A 17,186-nucleotide genomic window follows, 5' to 3' on the forward strand; every position below is an offset into this window, starting at 1 on the left:
ACTGCTGAAGCGAGAAATTCCACACACACAAGTCAACACTTCGGACTCTGCTCATGGGACCCAGAAGGTTGAACTGGTCAAGAGTTTGCATGCTTGAACACATGCTGATAACACAAGTCTGAAAGGTCAATATTCCGAGAGAGAAAAAAATTCTAATTTTTATTAAAGTGGAAGTACAGAACGTATGTTTATTTCATTAACGAGAATCTCTTCTGCAGTGCTCCGGGAGATTTCATCATCAATCATCACGTCTCCCCAAGGCGCCACCATCCCCGACAATCCCACGATGCAACAATTCACTCAGCACCTATACACGTACTGACTTTCTTCAACCAAACTATTTTTTATTTTACCAGGCAAGGCCCACGAGCTATTATCTCGTTTTCAGAAACGACCTGGCCACAAACGTTAGCTCAACAAAGTGGCGTATCACGTGTGGAAATTTATAACAGCCAAATACTCAATCTCCCCCAGGTGTATGTCATCCCGGACGTTTTCCATTCATTCTCGAAACACAGTGGTTCAATTGTGTTTCTATTCCCTCCAGTACCAAGCCTGATCCCGTGCCGCTGACCTTCAGTGTTGGTGAGCTGCTGCCTTAGTGTGTTGGCCGTGATTGACAGCATGCGCTGGATCCTCCAGAACAGCACGACGTCGTTGCACTCCAACTACAGGGCGCACAGGGCACAGCCGAGGGTTCAATCGCTGCACAGCCAATGGGCTTGCAAAGCCATAACACCCGAACATGCAAGTGACATCTGCATTGCGATCCTTTCATTTAACGTGTGACGCGAAGATGGGAAAACGGTAATGTCAGGCTCCAGCGGCAGTTTACCAACCACCGATTCTCACGACCCCATCGCACTCCGCCTGTCCATGTTAACGCACGTTCTCCGTCCAAATAGAAATTAAGCTTCGATTTAAAGCTTTCGTGACTGCAGGGATTCATCTTCTTGGTTCTTTTGGTAAAGTCACGTAGAAGGGAAATAATAAAATAATAAAAATAAAACAGAATTAAACAATTCTCACGACGTTTCGGCCACAACGCAAGCAGCCGTCCTCAGGTGAAGAACAGGTCTGTCTTCAGACGCTGTCTTCCGTCCTCAGGTGAAGAACAGGTCTGCCTTCAGACGCTGTCTTCCCGACAGACCTGTTCTTCACCTGAGGACGGCTGCTTGCGTTGTGGCCAAAACGTCGTGAGAATTATTTAATGTTTATTTTTATTATTTTATTATTTCCCTTCTACGTGACTTTACCGAAAGAACCAAGAAGACAAATTAAGCTGTTACACGCTGCACGCGCATGAAGATTGCTAAACATAGCCCGCATGACCCAGAGTGTGCGTCTAAACTTGAATCGCCACGCTCCACGTCACACGGGACACTCACGCACGGCGTCTTGTATTGGAATCGGCCGCTAGCTACGTCACATCGCAAGTGTTTGCCAATCATCAGGCCGGAGCAGCGTGCAACAACCTGAGGATGGCTGCTTGCGTTGTGGCCGAAACGTCGTGAGAATTGTTTTATTATGTTTTATTTTTATTATTTTATTACTTCCCTTCCTTCTTCCCTTCTACGTGACTTTACCGAAAGAACCAAGAAGATGAATCCCTGCAGTCACGAAAGCTTTAAATCGAAATTTAACCTCATCTGAAGTTGACCGAATGAGAGTGGCGATTACGAAAAGGCGTACCGTGTTGGCTCGTGAGGACTGGAGCATGGGAAGCCCTTCTCTAGAGAAACAGGGCTAATGAGCGTTAAGTGTGGCGCTTGCCTCCGAGTCCACGAAGTTCTTCTGGTAGTAGTAGAATCCTCGCCGGCACAGATTGCAGTGGTCCAGGGCTTTTTTGAGGAAGCTGCGTCTGTAAACCTGGTGCCACGTGTCTTTGATCTGACGCACAACGATGTGAACACAACACAGTGTGACGATTTCAATGATACATCACAACGAACGGTTAAGGGTGCAATCATTTTGAGGATTTAAAAAAATAATGAATGCATTTCAGATGGTTGGAATATTAAAGCTACCTAACTCAATTACACGAGTGTATGACCAAATCACCCGGATTGTGCGCAGTCTCTAAGCAGATGTAAACTAAACTATTTTTTATTTTACCAGGTAAGGCCCACTAAGCTATATAACCCTTTTTGAGAAGCGACCGGACCACAAACGATAGCTCAACGAAGTGGCTTATCACCATGTGGAAATGTATAGCAGTCAAATACTCTAAATGCATCATGGGACCTCCTTTGCCAGTACCACAATATGAGAATAGGTTTTCCACTTTTTTCTGTAAACAAAACAGGTGTTATGTTAAAACACCAAACTGAGACATTTTACAAGGAATCATGTCTGCATTAACCACAAGACTTGTGGTCAGAATGCAAACAAAAAAGTACTCTGATAAAATATGCATTGTCCTTGAAACCGATTGGTTCACACCAGAGACAGCTTTTCCCTCTCGTGCCTATATAAAGCCACAACATATATGATCAGAGTAAGTTTTTTGTTTGCATTCCGACCACAAGTCTTGTGGTTAATGCAGACATGATTCCTTGTAAAAAGGTTTCAGTTTGGTGTTTTAACATAACACCTGCTTTGTTTCCAGAAAAAAGGGGAAGACCTATTCTCACTCTAAATGCATGTTGATTTTAAATGTGGAGGAAAAAACTGCAGGACATGGAGAAAAATCCACACAGCAGGCGTCAAGGTTAGGATCGAACCCACAACCTCCTGTATACCAGGCAAGGTCGCGCTTGGATGGGCAACTACCATGCACAAAGCTGACGTTGTAGGCTCCTATGTTATCAGCAGATGGTAATACGGCGAAATCCATGTTTACAGTGTACTATGCTCAAATGTATCTGGCCTTGACAATCATCCAATCCACACTGACCAGCATGGTGAAGGATGGTGAAATAACCCCCAAGACGCACGCGAAGCGGGAAGACCCTCATCCAGCAGCGTTTTGACAATATGGCTCTACGTGTATACATGCGTAACTCACTCTGTGTGCTAATTCTTTCATGTTTTTAACGAGAAATCAACTGGGAACCCTGTCAGTATGTTGTGTGTCGTGTGCGCATCTTCAATTGGTTAAAGGGGGGGGGGGGGCGCATACCAAGCCAGCGTCCACCTCCACGCCGCGGGACTCCAGGTTCTTGCGCACGGTGGTGATCTCATCGCTGGCCAGGTACGCCGTGTGCTCGCCATCCACCTTCAGCAGCCGCTCCAGCTCCGACTTGGTCTCGTTCCGGATGCTCTGTAGCCATGGGGGGGGGTGGGGAGTTAATGGGGCCAAAGGGTTAAAAGATCATTTTTAGTTTTTAAATTGCCATATTCTCTACAAATATTCGGCATGTATTGATTAAACAGTGATTCCAGGATTGTCATGATGCAAGGTTGTGATTTCATTCAAGAATATATTCCATATTGACTCGATTTTACAATCTCGTTTGTACTGTTTTCTTCCGTCTCATTTCCACACAGCGTTGTTTGCTCCAAAATGTTGATGCATGTATTGCGAGTGTAAGGGCCCAATTGAATCAAAGACTCGATGCATCATCACCTGCCAAAAATGGAGGCCACCATTCCATGTATATTCCACAAAACTGCAATAAATGATATCATTTATTTCATTTACCAACCAAGGTAAGGCAATGTGGCTTGCAATCTAAAGGCTGTGAGTGTATATCAGTCAGGCACGGACACAGCCATTAATGGCTCCAGGGTTGATGCAAAAAAATAATTAGGACATTGTCAGAAGTCAAAAGTGGTCGTAAGTATGAACTCTTCCCTGCCATACCAATGTGGAATTTCCACCACAGTCGAAGAGCTGTAGACAGGAGAGAAACACCACACAACGCTCGTTTGTGTGGACAACCCACTTAGACCTATGGCTTGTTCATTTACAATTTCGGGAATCTCTAAAGCAGTGGTGTAGGTATCAAGTGTGCCGATGGTGCAAGCTGCACCGGGACCCATAGGTTGGAGAGACCCAGGTACAAGGCTACGAAGATGGGAAATTGTATAGGAGAGGGCCCACTTCATTCCTAGCACCAGGGTCCGTGGCAACCACGCTACGCCACTAAAAAGTTGTGCCAAGTCCATTCTCTTACTCATATGCCACAACCATGAACATGTTTGCACCCTTGGTAAAGGCAAAACGCACGATTTATGCAACTACGTATAAGAGATGTGTTTCGGTGAAAATGTAAAGACCTGCTCTGGGGTGCGGTTGGTCCATTGAATCCAACGTTCCCTCCACTCTGGGCCAACCATGTCCCTGATGACATTATCAGCTGGAAAATACACGGACATATTTACAAGCACAATGAAGAATAATAATGTTATTGGTGGGGTATATATAATAAAACTGCATAGATCCTGCTAAAGTGCATACATTTTTCATTTGGAGGATGTTGCACACCCAAAACATGTCATAGCATGGAGATTGTAGTGAGGATTTGGTTATAATCTTGATTTGAAGCTTTCGTGACTGCAGGAATCCATACAATTTGTTTTTTTCGGTAAAGTCACGTAGGTAGAAAAAATAATAGATCACGACCTTTCGATCGCAATGCAAGCAATCGCCATCCGGCGGAAGATTGCTTGCGCCTGATGACGATTGCTTGCGTTGCGATCGGAACGTCGTGAACTATTATTTTTTCTAGCTATGTGACTTTACCGAAAGAACCAGAGAGATTTGATTATACTCTATCCTACATACATCATAACAGTAGTGTGTCAATAAATATAGACTCTACTGATCATCTATACTGATCATTACAAAATTAAAACCATGCATAGACAGACTATGTTGATGCATCAAATAAGAAAAGATGAAGTGCATACAATTTGTGTGTGTGTGTGTGGAATCGTGGCGCAGCAGTTAACGCATTCCGTTACAAACGCAACGTCCCCGGTTTGATTTCTGGGCATAGACAACATCAGTGGAAGGTGGCATGTGAGATTATTCTGGGCTTCCCCTGGGTCAACTAAGATTTAAATGAGTCATTGGTGCTGTGTGTGAATATCAGAACTTAGGGATATAAAGGTGGCTGGGCCATGGTATGGACCACCTCACCCCATCATTAATAGTTATTTGCTAACAGCACTTATCCCAAAAGCCTGTATGGCCATACTGTGAAGTCTTTGTATAGTGTGTGTAGATTTAATAACACTCAAAGATGTGCATCGTATGCATTACTCTTTTATTAGGAAGCCACTGGAGCTATGCACTTTCAAATCTAGATTGAAAATTCATTTATTTAGAACTGATGTTTGTGTTTAGTTTGTTATCCTTCCCCCGCACCGGCGATTAGTACGGTTGGCTACGTACGAAGGGAAAGAAGTTCAATGTACGTACATACACGCACGTTTGAAAAGCTCTCGGCATTATATTCAGACCACCAGCTACAAATAATTTAATGTGTGATAACAGGGGTGCGTGTGTGTTTATCGTACTGTCACGTAGCCGAGCCTGTAGCGTGTCCTCCATGAACTTGATGGCAGCATCCCACTGCTGCTTGTCGGAGATGGAGCGGTCCTCCAGCGCGTTGTGCTGGATCACCCTCTGGACACGCGGAGTACACGAGAACGGCAAGGAGGGCATGGTGCAAAGGAATAGGGAAACTGTCCATCCGTTTCAAAATCAGGCTGCCAGTAACAACAACGTGCAGTTGATTCATCCTGTAATTCGTTCTGCTAAGCACACATTTTTAACATGACGATAAAACCCACATTCTTATATAGTCGTAGCCAATATTGCTCAAGACCTATACAGGACTGAGAAGTGGTAGAGGCAATGTGAGCGCTAAGTTTAATTATTGCTGGCTTCGAGGGTTTTGTTGTTTTTTTGTGAAAGCATGTGAATAGTCCTCGGACAGACGGTCAAACGAATGTATATAATACTCGTGGGCCGTTCCGTTCAATAGAGGGGGTGACGTAACACTCACCTGACTCTCGTCGGACATTCACCACTCGCCAGTCATCAACTCACACGGCCTCTTTCCACTCACCAGTTTATACAATAAAGTGGGAAGCCCATTAAGATTCAATGGCGCCCCTGCCCCCCGCCACACACACCGTTCCCCAGTGGCACACACCTTATCCATTGAACGATTTTGAACCAGGGCTCGTATCGCATGCTGGGCTTTCGTTTTGAATTGGTAGAGTGAATATTTTAAAACTACTACTAAACTATGTTTATTTTACCAGGTAATTGCAACTGAGCTTCTAGTTCAGTTTCAGAAACGACCTGGCCACGAATGACAGCTCAATGAAGTGGCTTATTACATGGAAATTTACAGCAGCCAAATACCATTCACGCACATCGATTCTAAACGTGGAGGGAAAAACCGGAGGACCCGGAGAAAAATCCACGCGACCACGGGCAGAGACATGCAAACTCCAACTGTACAGGTGTCAGGGTTGGGATGGAACCCACAACCTCCTTCATACCAGACGAGGTAATTAGCATCACGCCACAAGTGGGTCGGCTTCGTATATGAAATATCACCACCGGGAGGTAAAGTGTGTGCGCTATATTCTTAGGTTTTTTCGGTAAAGTCACGTAGGTAAAAAATTAAAATTAATAAAAGTAAAATAAAATAAAAATCACGACGGAAGCTTGTGTTGCCTCTGAAACGTCGTGATTTTTATTTTATATTTATTTTATAAATTTTAATTTTTTACCTACGTGACTTTACCGAAAAAACCTAAGAATATGAATCCTGTGTGCGCTGTACCAGGCTGTCCTCGGCCTGCTCGTTCCAGTGGTGCCGCTTGATGCCCTCGTCCTTGACCGCCTCCTTGAGCTTGTCGAAGATGTCGTCCGCCTCCTGCTCCTTCTGGTCGGCCATGAATCGGGAGAACTCCTCCTGCAGCGTCTCCCACGCCACCTGGGTGCAGGAAGGCACGCGCGCGGTTGTCGTAGGCCCGAATCGCAGAGCGACGCCGGACAAATTATCCCGTGAATAAGGCAGCGCTTGGGCAATGATGGCGATACTGTGCTGATGATAAAGCCTGCAACAAAAAGGATTAAACTAGTATGCAACGGTCTTGTTGTCCCGCTGCTGTTGAGAGAAACGTGGCAAGAATTTTTACTCTGAGGTGGCAGTCTAAAATGAAAGGCAGTGTGCATTATACACGGTGTGGCGATGTAATGTGGCATGCCTCGGCATGACGGAAGGACCGATGGTAGCAGTCACGATTGCGACTTTTGCCAACTCGAAAATCACCTTTTGTGTGGTTTATTAGTCTTGTCTGTTTCCAACCTGCTACGCAGTCTCATCACACGATGTCGATTCAGGAAATTACTAATTACTGGGAGATAAATAAATAAAAAGCTAAAAGCTCCAACTGCTTTAATACACATTGAGATGTATGAAAAGTAGGTTGTAGCTAGAAAAAGTAGACGTGGTAAAGGCAGCGGCGTAACGACATTATCAGCTCAGGGGGTGCGGCAATCTGTCCGGTGGGACCCCAATATCTGATTTGCGCAATTTGCAGAAGCCAAACTTAACCGCTCCAATTAAATTAGAATAAAAAGTAAAATGGAAATTAAATAATTTTCATAAAAAATAAATGTAAACCGGATTTTAAATAAGTTTTTTGTTCCTTTTTGCTGTTGTTGAAAAACATCTGATGATGGTTGTCAAGGAGTCCCAACTCGCAGCTTTGGCCACCAGGGGGAGGCCAAGGCACTCCCCTGCCCCCACACTCGTTCCGCTTATTGGTAAAGGAGCTTGGAGCAATTTAGATTTAAAGCTTTCGTGACTGCAGGGATTCATATTCTTGGTTATTTAGGTAAAGTCATATAGAAGGGAAACAATAAAATAATAAAAATATAAAACCACAAAAATTCTCACTTTTTCAAAATTTCTTGCTGTGGATTTCACACCTGATGATGATTGCTTGTGTTGCAGTCGAAACGTCGTGATAATTTTATTGTTTTATATTTTTATTATTTTATTGTTTCCCTTCTACGTGACTTTACCGAAAGAACCAAGAATATGAGCTTGGAGCAACTATAGTCACCTCGATGGCCTTGTTGGGCAGCTGCTTCTCGGCCCACTGCTTGAGCCTGATGTCCACCGTCGTGTTGAAAGTGCCCGAGTCGGTCGACTGTGCAGCGGGGAGGTAGATGTTCTCAATGACGTGCGTGGACACTCGCTCCCACAGCTTCTTCTGCAGGATGTCCTCCCTGCACGGTCAAAGCAAGAGCAATTCGTCGTCACCTCCGTCATTCTCGTCATCAATGAGAGCGTTTCCATGCCATGAGGATCAATGACGGTTGTTTGCCTTCACCATATTGGTCAGTGTGGGTTGGCGAAAGCAGCATAGTTCGAGCATCGTACATTATAATTGATGTTGTTGTACTGGCCTCTGCTGACAATGCAGCCCCGCAGAAGCCAACATCACTATCCAGGTTCAACCATGCTTAGCTTCTGAGATCTGATGCATTTGGGTAGTTTGGTCATAGACTACCACTGCTATCATAGTTATACATGGAACAATTTATCATTCGTAATTGACTCTTGATCGATTATTTTGCATTCATGAAAACTGTGCCAATGTCAAATTTAAACCAATGGCAAGAACAAAACTCTACGAATGAGACGAAACATTTTGAAGCAACGAGGTCAAAATAACACAAAGGAGAATTGATTCTTGAACGGAAACACGAGCACAAGCCGTTGACACTTTCTCAAACTACTGGCGCTGTGAAACTTTACATGCCTAATCACCATCATCATGTACATGGTAGTGCACATGCCGTAGTGCACATGTTAAATAATTGGGGGTGTCGTAATCGTCAAACGAGGAGCAATTTGGAATAAACCACATGAAACAAAGAGTTATTATTTTGAGAATTCGTCATGAAGGGAATTGGCCAAAACTAACTGTTTTATTTGGTCATAGTGTCGTAAGAAGCACGTAATAATTAATCAAATGCATGAAGGCGGACAGACATGGAAATTTGGCGTCACATATCCAAATTAATTAGGTTGTTTTCTTAGCACTGCCAAGATATAACATGGTCATATTTATTCAACATGATTTTGTGCCCAGCTTGAGAATGACTGCATCTTACCAGTGCTTGGGAGTGACCTGTGAGAGGCTGATGACTTCATCCAAAATCTCATTCTTGGCTTTTTCAAAGAGTTCATTCTAGACCACACACGTAATATACATTTTAGCAAAACAACACGATGTAAGTTTTCGTGGCTGTGCTGTATAGACAGCCCTTTGATGCATTTATTTTTGGACTGCATGTTGCGTACAATGAGAAAACACATACTTCCCCCCACCCTCCCAGTCCCTGCCACATTTAGATAAGCTTGCCAAGGTATATCAGCTGTACCTTACCTTCTAGCCCCGCCCACCTCCCCCTTTTAGCCCCGCCCACCTCCCCCTTTTAGCCCCGCCCACTTCCCCCCCATCCTCCCAGTGCCTGACTGCCACACTTAGATAAGCTCCTCCCCCCTCCCCTTAACGAGTATTCAAGATCTTGTCTCCTGAATTTCTCTTCACTTGATACAGTAAATGTGGCTGTGACGGTCCCACCTGAAGACGGAGACTTGTGTTGCCTCCGAAACGTCGTGATTTAATTTAGTTATTTTCATTTATTTTTATTTTATTATTTTTTACCTACGTGACTTTACCGAAAAAACCTAAAAGTATGAATCCTTGCATTCACGAAAACTTCAAATCTAGAAGCTTCAAATCTAGAATACATACAGATGCATATCTCAAGGTTGTAATGGGATGCTAGAAAGGTATATTGTGTGATGGGTTGCACTCACCCGATCCAGCTCTCTCAACCTTGGGTAATTATTTTTCCATTCGGTCTCCAGGTTAAATCTCGTAGCTGCATCCCACACAAACGTTACCCTATTCAATACTTTGCAAGCAGCAACAGCAATCAATTATGAATTTAAAACGCACAAAAAGCACGACTGAACACGACACTTTACTAAGACCTCACTTTGAGGTGTTAGTGGCACAGAGAGCGGAGTGCTGAAGGCACCGTTGAGACCCTGGGTTTTGAATTCAGACAACAGCTTGCAAATTAAACCGAGTTCTCGAGCCGACCGAGTTGACTGTCGCAACCCGGTCACCAACGACTGGGAAAGAGATACCCCCCCATACTGTGTGGGGATCTGCGATATCGCTTCTCTCGACTGTTTTCCTAACACTGTGTGTTGCACTGCTCTGCTAAAGACATGGATGACTACTTCATCTCATGATGCGATGCGCCTTCGTTTCATTTTGGACTGGAGAACAAACAAGGGTGCAAATACTCGCGGCGTTCTTCTTTCTTTCGTACGGCTGACGTAGACGCAGAGCGACAACTACAATTATTTCACATTCAGGTGGTCAAGCATCGGAGTGTATCGGCGTTGATCGATGGCAACGCTAACCTTTGAATGCGTCTGCCTGCTGCTCCACAGACTCGCGCACCATCTTCCAGAAGCAGTCGGACACAGCCAGGCTCAGGTTTTTCGTCGTAACCTGATGCGCCTTGAGCATCCCCGACCTGCATCGAGCAACGTCGCAGGGCGAGAACACAAACACAAGTCGAGTACATTTTATTTTTGCTTAAAACACGTAACGCCTTTAATGGCACAAAAGCTGCCACTCAAAGCACCATCATATGAATACTCAAAACATAAAAATAGAAAATTCCATGCAATGATGATATATATATCCATATACTGTCTATAGTTAAACCAAACTTAACTTTTTATTTTACCATGTAAGGCCCAGAGCTTTACAATTTTCAGAAACGACCTGGCCACAAATGACAGCTCAACGAAGTAGCTTATCACGTGGAAATTTATAGCAGCCAAATACTCTAAAAGGGATGTTTCTAAATGTGGAATGAAAAACCGGACCCGGAGAAAAATCTACATGGCCACAGGGAGAACATGCAAACTTTAAATATACAAGCATCAAGGTCAGGATCGAACCCGCGACCTCCTGCACGCTAGGCGAGGTAGTTAACATCTATCCACCAAGGCACCCCCAGTTGTTGCAGAGGATTGTGAGTATGTGTCATTCATGCGTCCATTGCCAAAGATGATAAATACGACTGAACAGCAACAGTTCCATGAGCCTATTATTGCACGCATATACCAATTGTCCATTAAAATCATGGACAGAATGACAACATACTTAATAGGCTAACATACCGCAGAGCCGAGCAAGGTTAAAGGAAGGTTTGTACACACATTTTTAACTTTCATTAATCATACGGGGAATCATTTGGACAAGGTTTGACGTCACCTACTTTTACATGCGAATAGTGATTGTTTCAATCGTGTAATCACATTTAATACATTTATTTACGTAGTTTAGTTTCCCAAATAAATATTGTGATTGTCCCCCCAAGGTATATATTCATCTGGTATACATTCCGCTGATACACCGATATTGCACATGTACTTATATCTAAATCAAGTCCTAATGAAATACATCCATGGCCTTCATTCTATTTCAATAAATGTCCCCCAGAGCAGATAAGCAACTGTTTTACATTTTGTTAAGGTTACACAAACATGCCCTTATCTAGAACTACTACTCCTACAATTACTAGAAATGTAATGAAGGCATAATGTAAAAAGCATGATGTTCTACCTGAATAAAATACAACATTATTAAGCACCTGCAGAGTTTGGACTTCTGGAAGAACTCTTCTTCATAGTCTTTGATTGATTCGATGCTTTCGTCTCTATTTCCTAAAAAAAATACAAAAAACATGAAGTGGATTTTTTTGTTAAAAATCAACACAAAGTTGCTTTAATAACTACACGTGAGTGCAATGATATTGGCTGTTTGTGTGCAATCGCCAGCGTGGACACGCTTGCCTTTGCCGGTCACAACTGCGAAGTAACCCAGGGCTTTCATTGGGAAGAGTTTTCCATCCAAGATTTGCTGGATCTGTGGGGGGAAAAAAATGTACAGCGGATGCCATTTCCCAAAAAAACGACACACGTAGGAATGTAACTTGGGTTTCAAACTTGTGGGGGAAAAAATAAGCACACGTGCCAATGTCTGCAAGGGTTGGCATGTAACATGTCAGTAGACGCACATTGCACATGAGCAAACATAACGAACCCGACTAGAAATATTATTTCACATATTACATACCTCTCAACCCCTTATTAGTGCCTACCTTATTACAGACCCCGTGCACTTATAAATCTCAACGTTCATCCATCAAAGTACCATCACAAGAGAGAAACACAAACAAATAGGCACTTTTTTTACTATTGGTATGAGCAATGCTTTGGTGTAAGTCAAGCTTAGGGAATTAGTGGTGGTGCAGTGGTTAGCGTGCTGTGCTATGAACCAGACAACCTTAGTTTGATTCCTGGCCACGGCTAACATCAAAGGCAACTGGTGTCTGATACAAGTCCAGGTCATCATCTCAACTTTCACCAACCGTGCCCTCACCAGCATGATTAATTGTGATGTAACAACCCCCCTAACCAAGACGACCTGGAAAGGCCTTCATTCAGCAGTGGATTTACAAAGAGCAATTATTATTACAACTCAAACATCAAAGACTTGCAGAAAATGTTCTCCTTGTACTGATGCCCACAACAGGTTGCCTTGACGGCAATGTTTGGACACGCATTTACACGGGAGGCGTGGCATCAAACTGTGCGAGGGTGGCCTGTTGCCCGGTTCGTGTTAATTTTTTAACATTTACTGGACGAAACGCAGCTGCAGTCATGCTCTGACTCACTCTGTTCGGGCTGGCCAGGTTCTTTTCTGCCAGGTCCACTTTGGTGAGGACAAAGATTGTCCTCCTGCCCTGCGGGTCCATGTTGCTCACGAGGTCGGTCACTATGCTTCTCTCCGCATCCACAGAGCCGTCTGTAAAGTGGTCATGGGTTACTTAAACATCCCCTCCTACCCGCTGTGTGTTGGCACGAGCACACGTCACTGCCCTGCATTATAGCTGTCAGTATCCACATGTACAATATTGACTCTAATGATAATTTTGTGTGATGCATTACATAGATTTGTGTCAAATGAGGACCCATGTCCAAGCAAAGGGTTATTGCCTATAAACATATGGCAGTTCACCCAGCAAGCCTGACTCTGCTGACAAGACAATACATGTCTAAACAGGTCCAGAGTTTTCTTGTATTAAACAAATGCTGCTGAAATTATGCACTCCCAAAAGTGGCCAAAGTGATGGCTTTAGGATGTGTTCTAGACTAGGGTCATAGATATGCAAGACAATTTTATTGATTTTGATTTTCAGTCAGTGTTGTATTAGGTATTTTTTTGGGGCTTGTTTGTCGTCTCTCAGTTGTAACGTCTTTCTCGTATGTTATCTTGTTCGAGCCATACACCTAAAGGTAAATGCTGCACATAGCTTGTGCCAAATATAAAAGAAGTGTTTCAAAAACACATGCGTGTATCATTAAGTGAAATAAAATATTTGAATCGAAAAACTGGTACATTGCTAATATTTACTTAGCAGCAGTGGTTCCAATGTTCTAATTAGGTACTTTATTTGTATCTGTTCTTTCTACTCGTGGACAAATTATATTGTGGGATTTTGGGATGGATGCTATGAATTGGGACAGGGTTTGAACTTGCCTTGTATACACAGGATGATTGCATTTGGATTCTGCATGTAGCCTTTGCTCATCGCGAATATCGCATCTTTGGTGTCTGGAGCCATTCCGGAAGTCATGGTCTGCAGAAATATAAACATTGCCAAGTGTTGAGCAAAGCAATATCAGCACGCAATTATTGGTTCTCATGTAACTTTTTTGAGTGATATTTGTTTCAAATCTCTTGAAAATTTCCGATATCAGTATTTTTGCCCCAACAATGTATATGTCCTTTCAACTAACCAATGCTATTTGTCAACATGATAAACTGTACATATCCCTTTTACTTTGTTACACAAACATATTGTGGATGCAGTGAATTGGTTTTGAAGTCAAAATAAGCTTCAAAAGATATCTGATCCAATTCCAGATGGTAAAAATTAAGACACTACTGTATAATCTCTATACAATACACTGCCAACATCAGCTGTTCAAGAGAAACAATTACGTGTTCTGAAAAGTGGTAAGTTACTATACTTAAACGAATAGATTTTTATTAGAATAACTATTTTTAAGGGGAAAAAATTGTCACCTACTGAGAAATAACACTTTACCAACTAGACACTTACACTGATGACACCTGGTAAATCCACCAGCACCATCCTCTGGAGACCAGGTCCTTTTACACTCAGAGATATCGTCTGCGGATAAGAGAGAAGGGAAAGAAAACAGTCAGTCTCCTATAGACTTTTTCCAGCCAGGCTCCACCGTTGTGGAATTCCCTTCCACACTCCCATTGGCGAATCCGTTACACTTTTTAAATCACGTCCTAAAACTCGCCCATTTGTACAGGCTTTCTCCACAACTTAACATTTCATGTAAAGCACTTTGAGGCATTGTGGGAATTGCACTCTAGAAAACCGAGTTATTATAGTTGTGCGTGGAGACAGGCATCGTGTTTGCCTATCCAAACGGTGCAATGCTTTGCTCCAGCGATGTTGCCTCGTGCAAAGTGCTGATCCTTGCCTCTGCGCTGACGGTGTGCCCTTCCTTTACGCTCTTCTTCATTCGTATTTCGATTTCTTTGCGGAGAGCTGCGAGCTGGACGGCAAATGAGACATCAAATGAAAGATTTCAACACGAGCGTGTGCGCTAGAAGGATAAGAAGTTAACATTTAAACGGAAAACACACGCACACTAGGAAGGCAGTAAAAAAGCAAGGCGTTTAAACAGTCAAGCTTTGCTGTCTGACATTCTACGTGTATTACACGCTTCTCTAGCTCGGTCAGCAGATGCTGCTAAAGACTCACGTCGTCTTCCTTGGTCAGGTCGAACTCGCGCGAGCTGTCCTTGAAAATCGCCACGTGATGCGGACCTTCACTGAGCGTCACCTGGAAACAACAAAACACTCAATGAGTGGCATCTAAACCACTCGCTGCTTTTTTGGCTAGCCATCGAACAAAGGTGGTCACTGCATCGCGCGCTTTCAAATGCGCTTCTGCATCCGTCTGGAACGCTCTTCCTTCTGATATTAGGAAGCCACTGGAAATATGCACCTTTAAATCTCGATTGAAAACGTATTTCTGAACTGATTTTTGCGTTTAGTTTGGCTTCCCCCGCACCTTCTATTAGCACAGATGTCAACATACATACAACGCAGTTTCGAAGTGCGCAGCAACGTACCTTGACAGGTGAACGGGTCATCATTTCTCCAGAGCCACGTGGAAATATGCGAGCTTGAGCGATCATTTCCAGTACGCTGGTCTTACCCGAGCTCTGGTCTCCAACCACTACCACCTGTCAACAATTTAACAAATGAATACATTTTTCCAACAATGCATAGTAATGAATATTCTTTCTGCTAAAGTTCTGTTTATTTGAAATGCTGCTTTTTGTTCCATGCATAATTTGTCACCACAATAAAATAGTGATATTTTTGTGTACATCTTTGCCATGTCGGGTGGTGGAGGGTTACGACACATTTATAAATAACGCGATCTAAACCCAAAAACGTTGATTATGAATAATATTGGTCGCGAAAGCCTACGTGTTAAACCCCTTTTCAATATAATTCATTTTTGTGTACGAATTATCATTCATGAAATTTCGGGACAAGTTTAAGCATGTTTGTGCGAAACTCAATAAAAAAATGAGCATACTACATTATGAAAAAGTTTTGATGGCTAGCTGGCGCACAAGTGTACATTCGTGGTGGTGCCGTCACCCGCACATTTGCACGATGGTGTCACCCGCACATTTGCGCGATGGCGTCACCCGCGCACATTTGCGCGATGACATCACTCGCACATTTGCGCGATGTTGTTACCCGCACATTTGCGCGATGACGTCACCTGCACATTTTTGTGCGATGACGTCACCCGCATCGCACAGCCTTAAGCCGTCCGTATTCACACTTCGCCCACCCTCAATTCAGGCCGTCTATCCCGTGCAAATGCGTGGGCAATGCCAGTATAAACGAAAATGTAAAAATACAAAACACATTTGTAGGGACCCAATAAACCTGGGAGTCAGTGGTTGGGAAATGTGGTTGTTCATAATAATAATAATAGGGTTTTTCCCCTTTTTTCTGGCAACAAAACTGAAACCTTTTTACGAGGATTCATGTCTGCATTAACCACAATACTTGCAGTCAAATGCAAACAAAAACACACTGATAATATATCCATTGTCCTTGAAACTGATTGGTCCACACCAAGGGACGGCTTTCTTTTGAGCCTCGACCCAATTGGTGCTCGACCAAAGGACGCCAAAAGGCGTACAGCTCAAAGACAATGCCGCACTATCAAAGTAATGAGGGCTCGGGGTGAGCATCTACATCATTAGACCTCCTTTGCCAGTACCAAAATATAATAATAGGGTTTTTCCCCTTTTTTCTGGCAACAAAACTGAAACCTTTTACAACGATTCATGTCAGCATTAACCACAATACTTGCAGTCAAATTATCATAGTGTGTTTTTTGTTTGCATTTGACTGCAAGTATTGTGGTTAATGCAGACATGAATCCTTGTAAAAAGGTTTCAGTTTTGTTGCCAGAAAAAAGGGGAAAAACCCTATTATATTTTGGTACTGGCAAAGGAGGTCTAATGATGAGGTTGGTCATGTTTCATGCAGAATTCTTTTGGAAAACATCTCAAGAAGGTGTTTACTTTCCGAAACAATTCACCAACGCCAGTATTCACAAATAATCTGAGATTGTCTCACCCTTGGCAACTGATCCTGCGTGTTGTAGTTGGCATCATAGTCCGAAAGTATGTCCAGAACTTCTGAGTACATTTCAATCAACGACTTCTGTTTCATCGGGAAGAAAGAAAGCAGAGCTGTGTTAGGATCACGATTCTACGCCAGCGGTCATTGTTCAAATTGATGTAAACAAAGTCACTCGCATGTGGCCACTCCTCTGAATATATCACCTTGACCTTCCTCTGATGGATACCCTTGTCGTCCTTCTGCAGAAGCTGCTTTCTCAACTCCTTGTTCTCCTTCTCAAGCTGCTCCAGAATCCGCTGGTACTTCATCTGCACAAGCGGCACACTGAAAATTATCACTGCCGCCAACTGATTGCTCATATAATAATGAAACAATGT

General features: G+C 43.2%; 1 protein-coding gene across 5 annotated transcripts in view; it reads right to left on the reverse strand.

The window, feature by feature from the left end:
* OPA1 (OPA1 mitochondrial dynamin like GTPase) overlaps positions 1-17,186 on the reverse strand; it is a 66,302-nt gene that overhangs the window by 1,956 nt on the left and 47,160 nt on the right. For all 5 annotated transcript variants that reach the window (XM_078869630.1, XM_078869628.1, XM_078869629.1 and 2 more), the window contains 20 exons: positions 17,013-17,117; positions 16,804-16,890; positions 15,264-15,377; positions 14,891-14,971; positions 14,607-14,681; positions 14,210-14,281; positions 13,624-13,723; positions 12,758-12,888; positions 11,874-11,946; positions 11,672-11,744; positions 10,428-10,543; positions 9,810-9,874; positions 9,098-9,174; positions 8,041-8,206; positions 6,750-6,902; positions 5,467-5,575; positions 4,222-4,301; positions 3,122-3,262; positions 1,774-1,890; positions 575-668 (listed from right to left, as the gene is read on the reverse strand). In XM_078869630.1, coding sequence (XP_078725756.1) covers positions 575-668; positions 1,774-1,890; positions 3,122-3,262; positions 4,222-4,301; positions 5,467-5,575; positions 6,750-6,902; positions 8,041-8,206; positions 9,098-9,174; positions 9,810-9,874; positions 10,428-10,543; positions 11,672-11,744; positions 11,874-11,946; positions 12,758-12,888; positions 13,624-13,723; positions 14,210-14,281; positions 14,607-14,681; positions 14,891-14,971; positions 15,264-15,377; positions 16,804-16,890; positions 17,013-17,117 — 2,029 coding nt within the window. The remainder of the gene's footprint in view (positions 1-574; positions 669-1,773; positions 1,891-3,121; positions 3,263-4,221; positions 4,302-5,466; positions 5,576-6,749; positions 6,903-8,040; positions 8,207-9,097; positions 9,175-9,809; positions 9,875-10,427; positions 10,544-11,671; positions 11,745-11,873; positions 11,947-12,757; positions 12,889-13,623; positions 13,724-14,209; positions 14,282-14,606; positions 14,682-14,890; positions 14,972-15,263; positions 15,378-16,803; positions 16,891-17,012; positions 17,118-17,186) is intronic.

Source organism: Lampetra fluviatilis, chromosome 28 (assembly GCF_964198595.1).
Source record: "Lampetra fluviatilis chromosome 28, kcLamFluv1.1, whole genome shotgun sequence".
NCBI lineage: Eukaryota > Metazoa > Chordata > Hyperoartia > Petromyzontiformes > Petromyzontidae > Lampetra > Lampetra fluviatilis.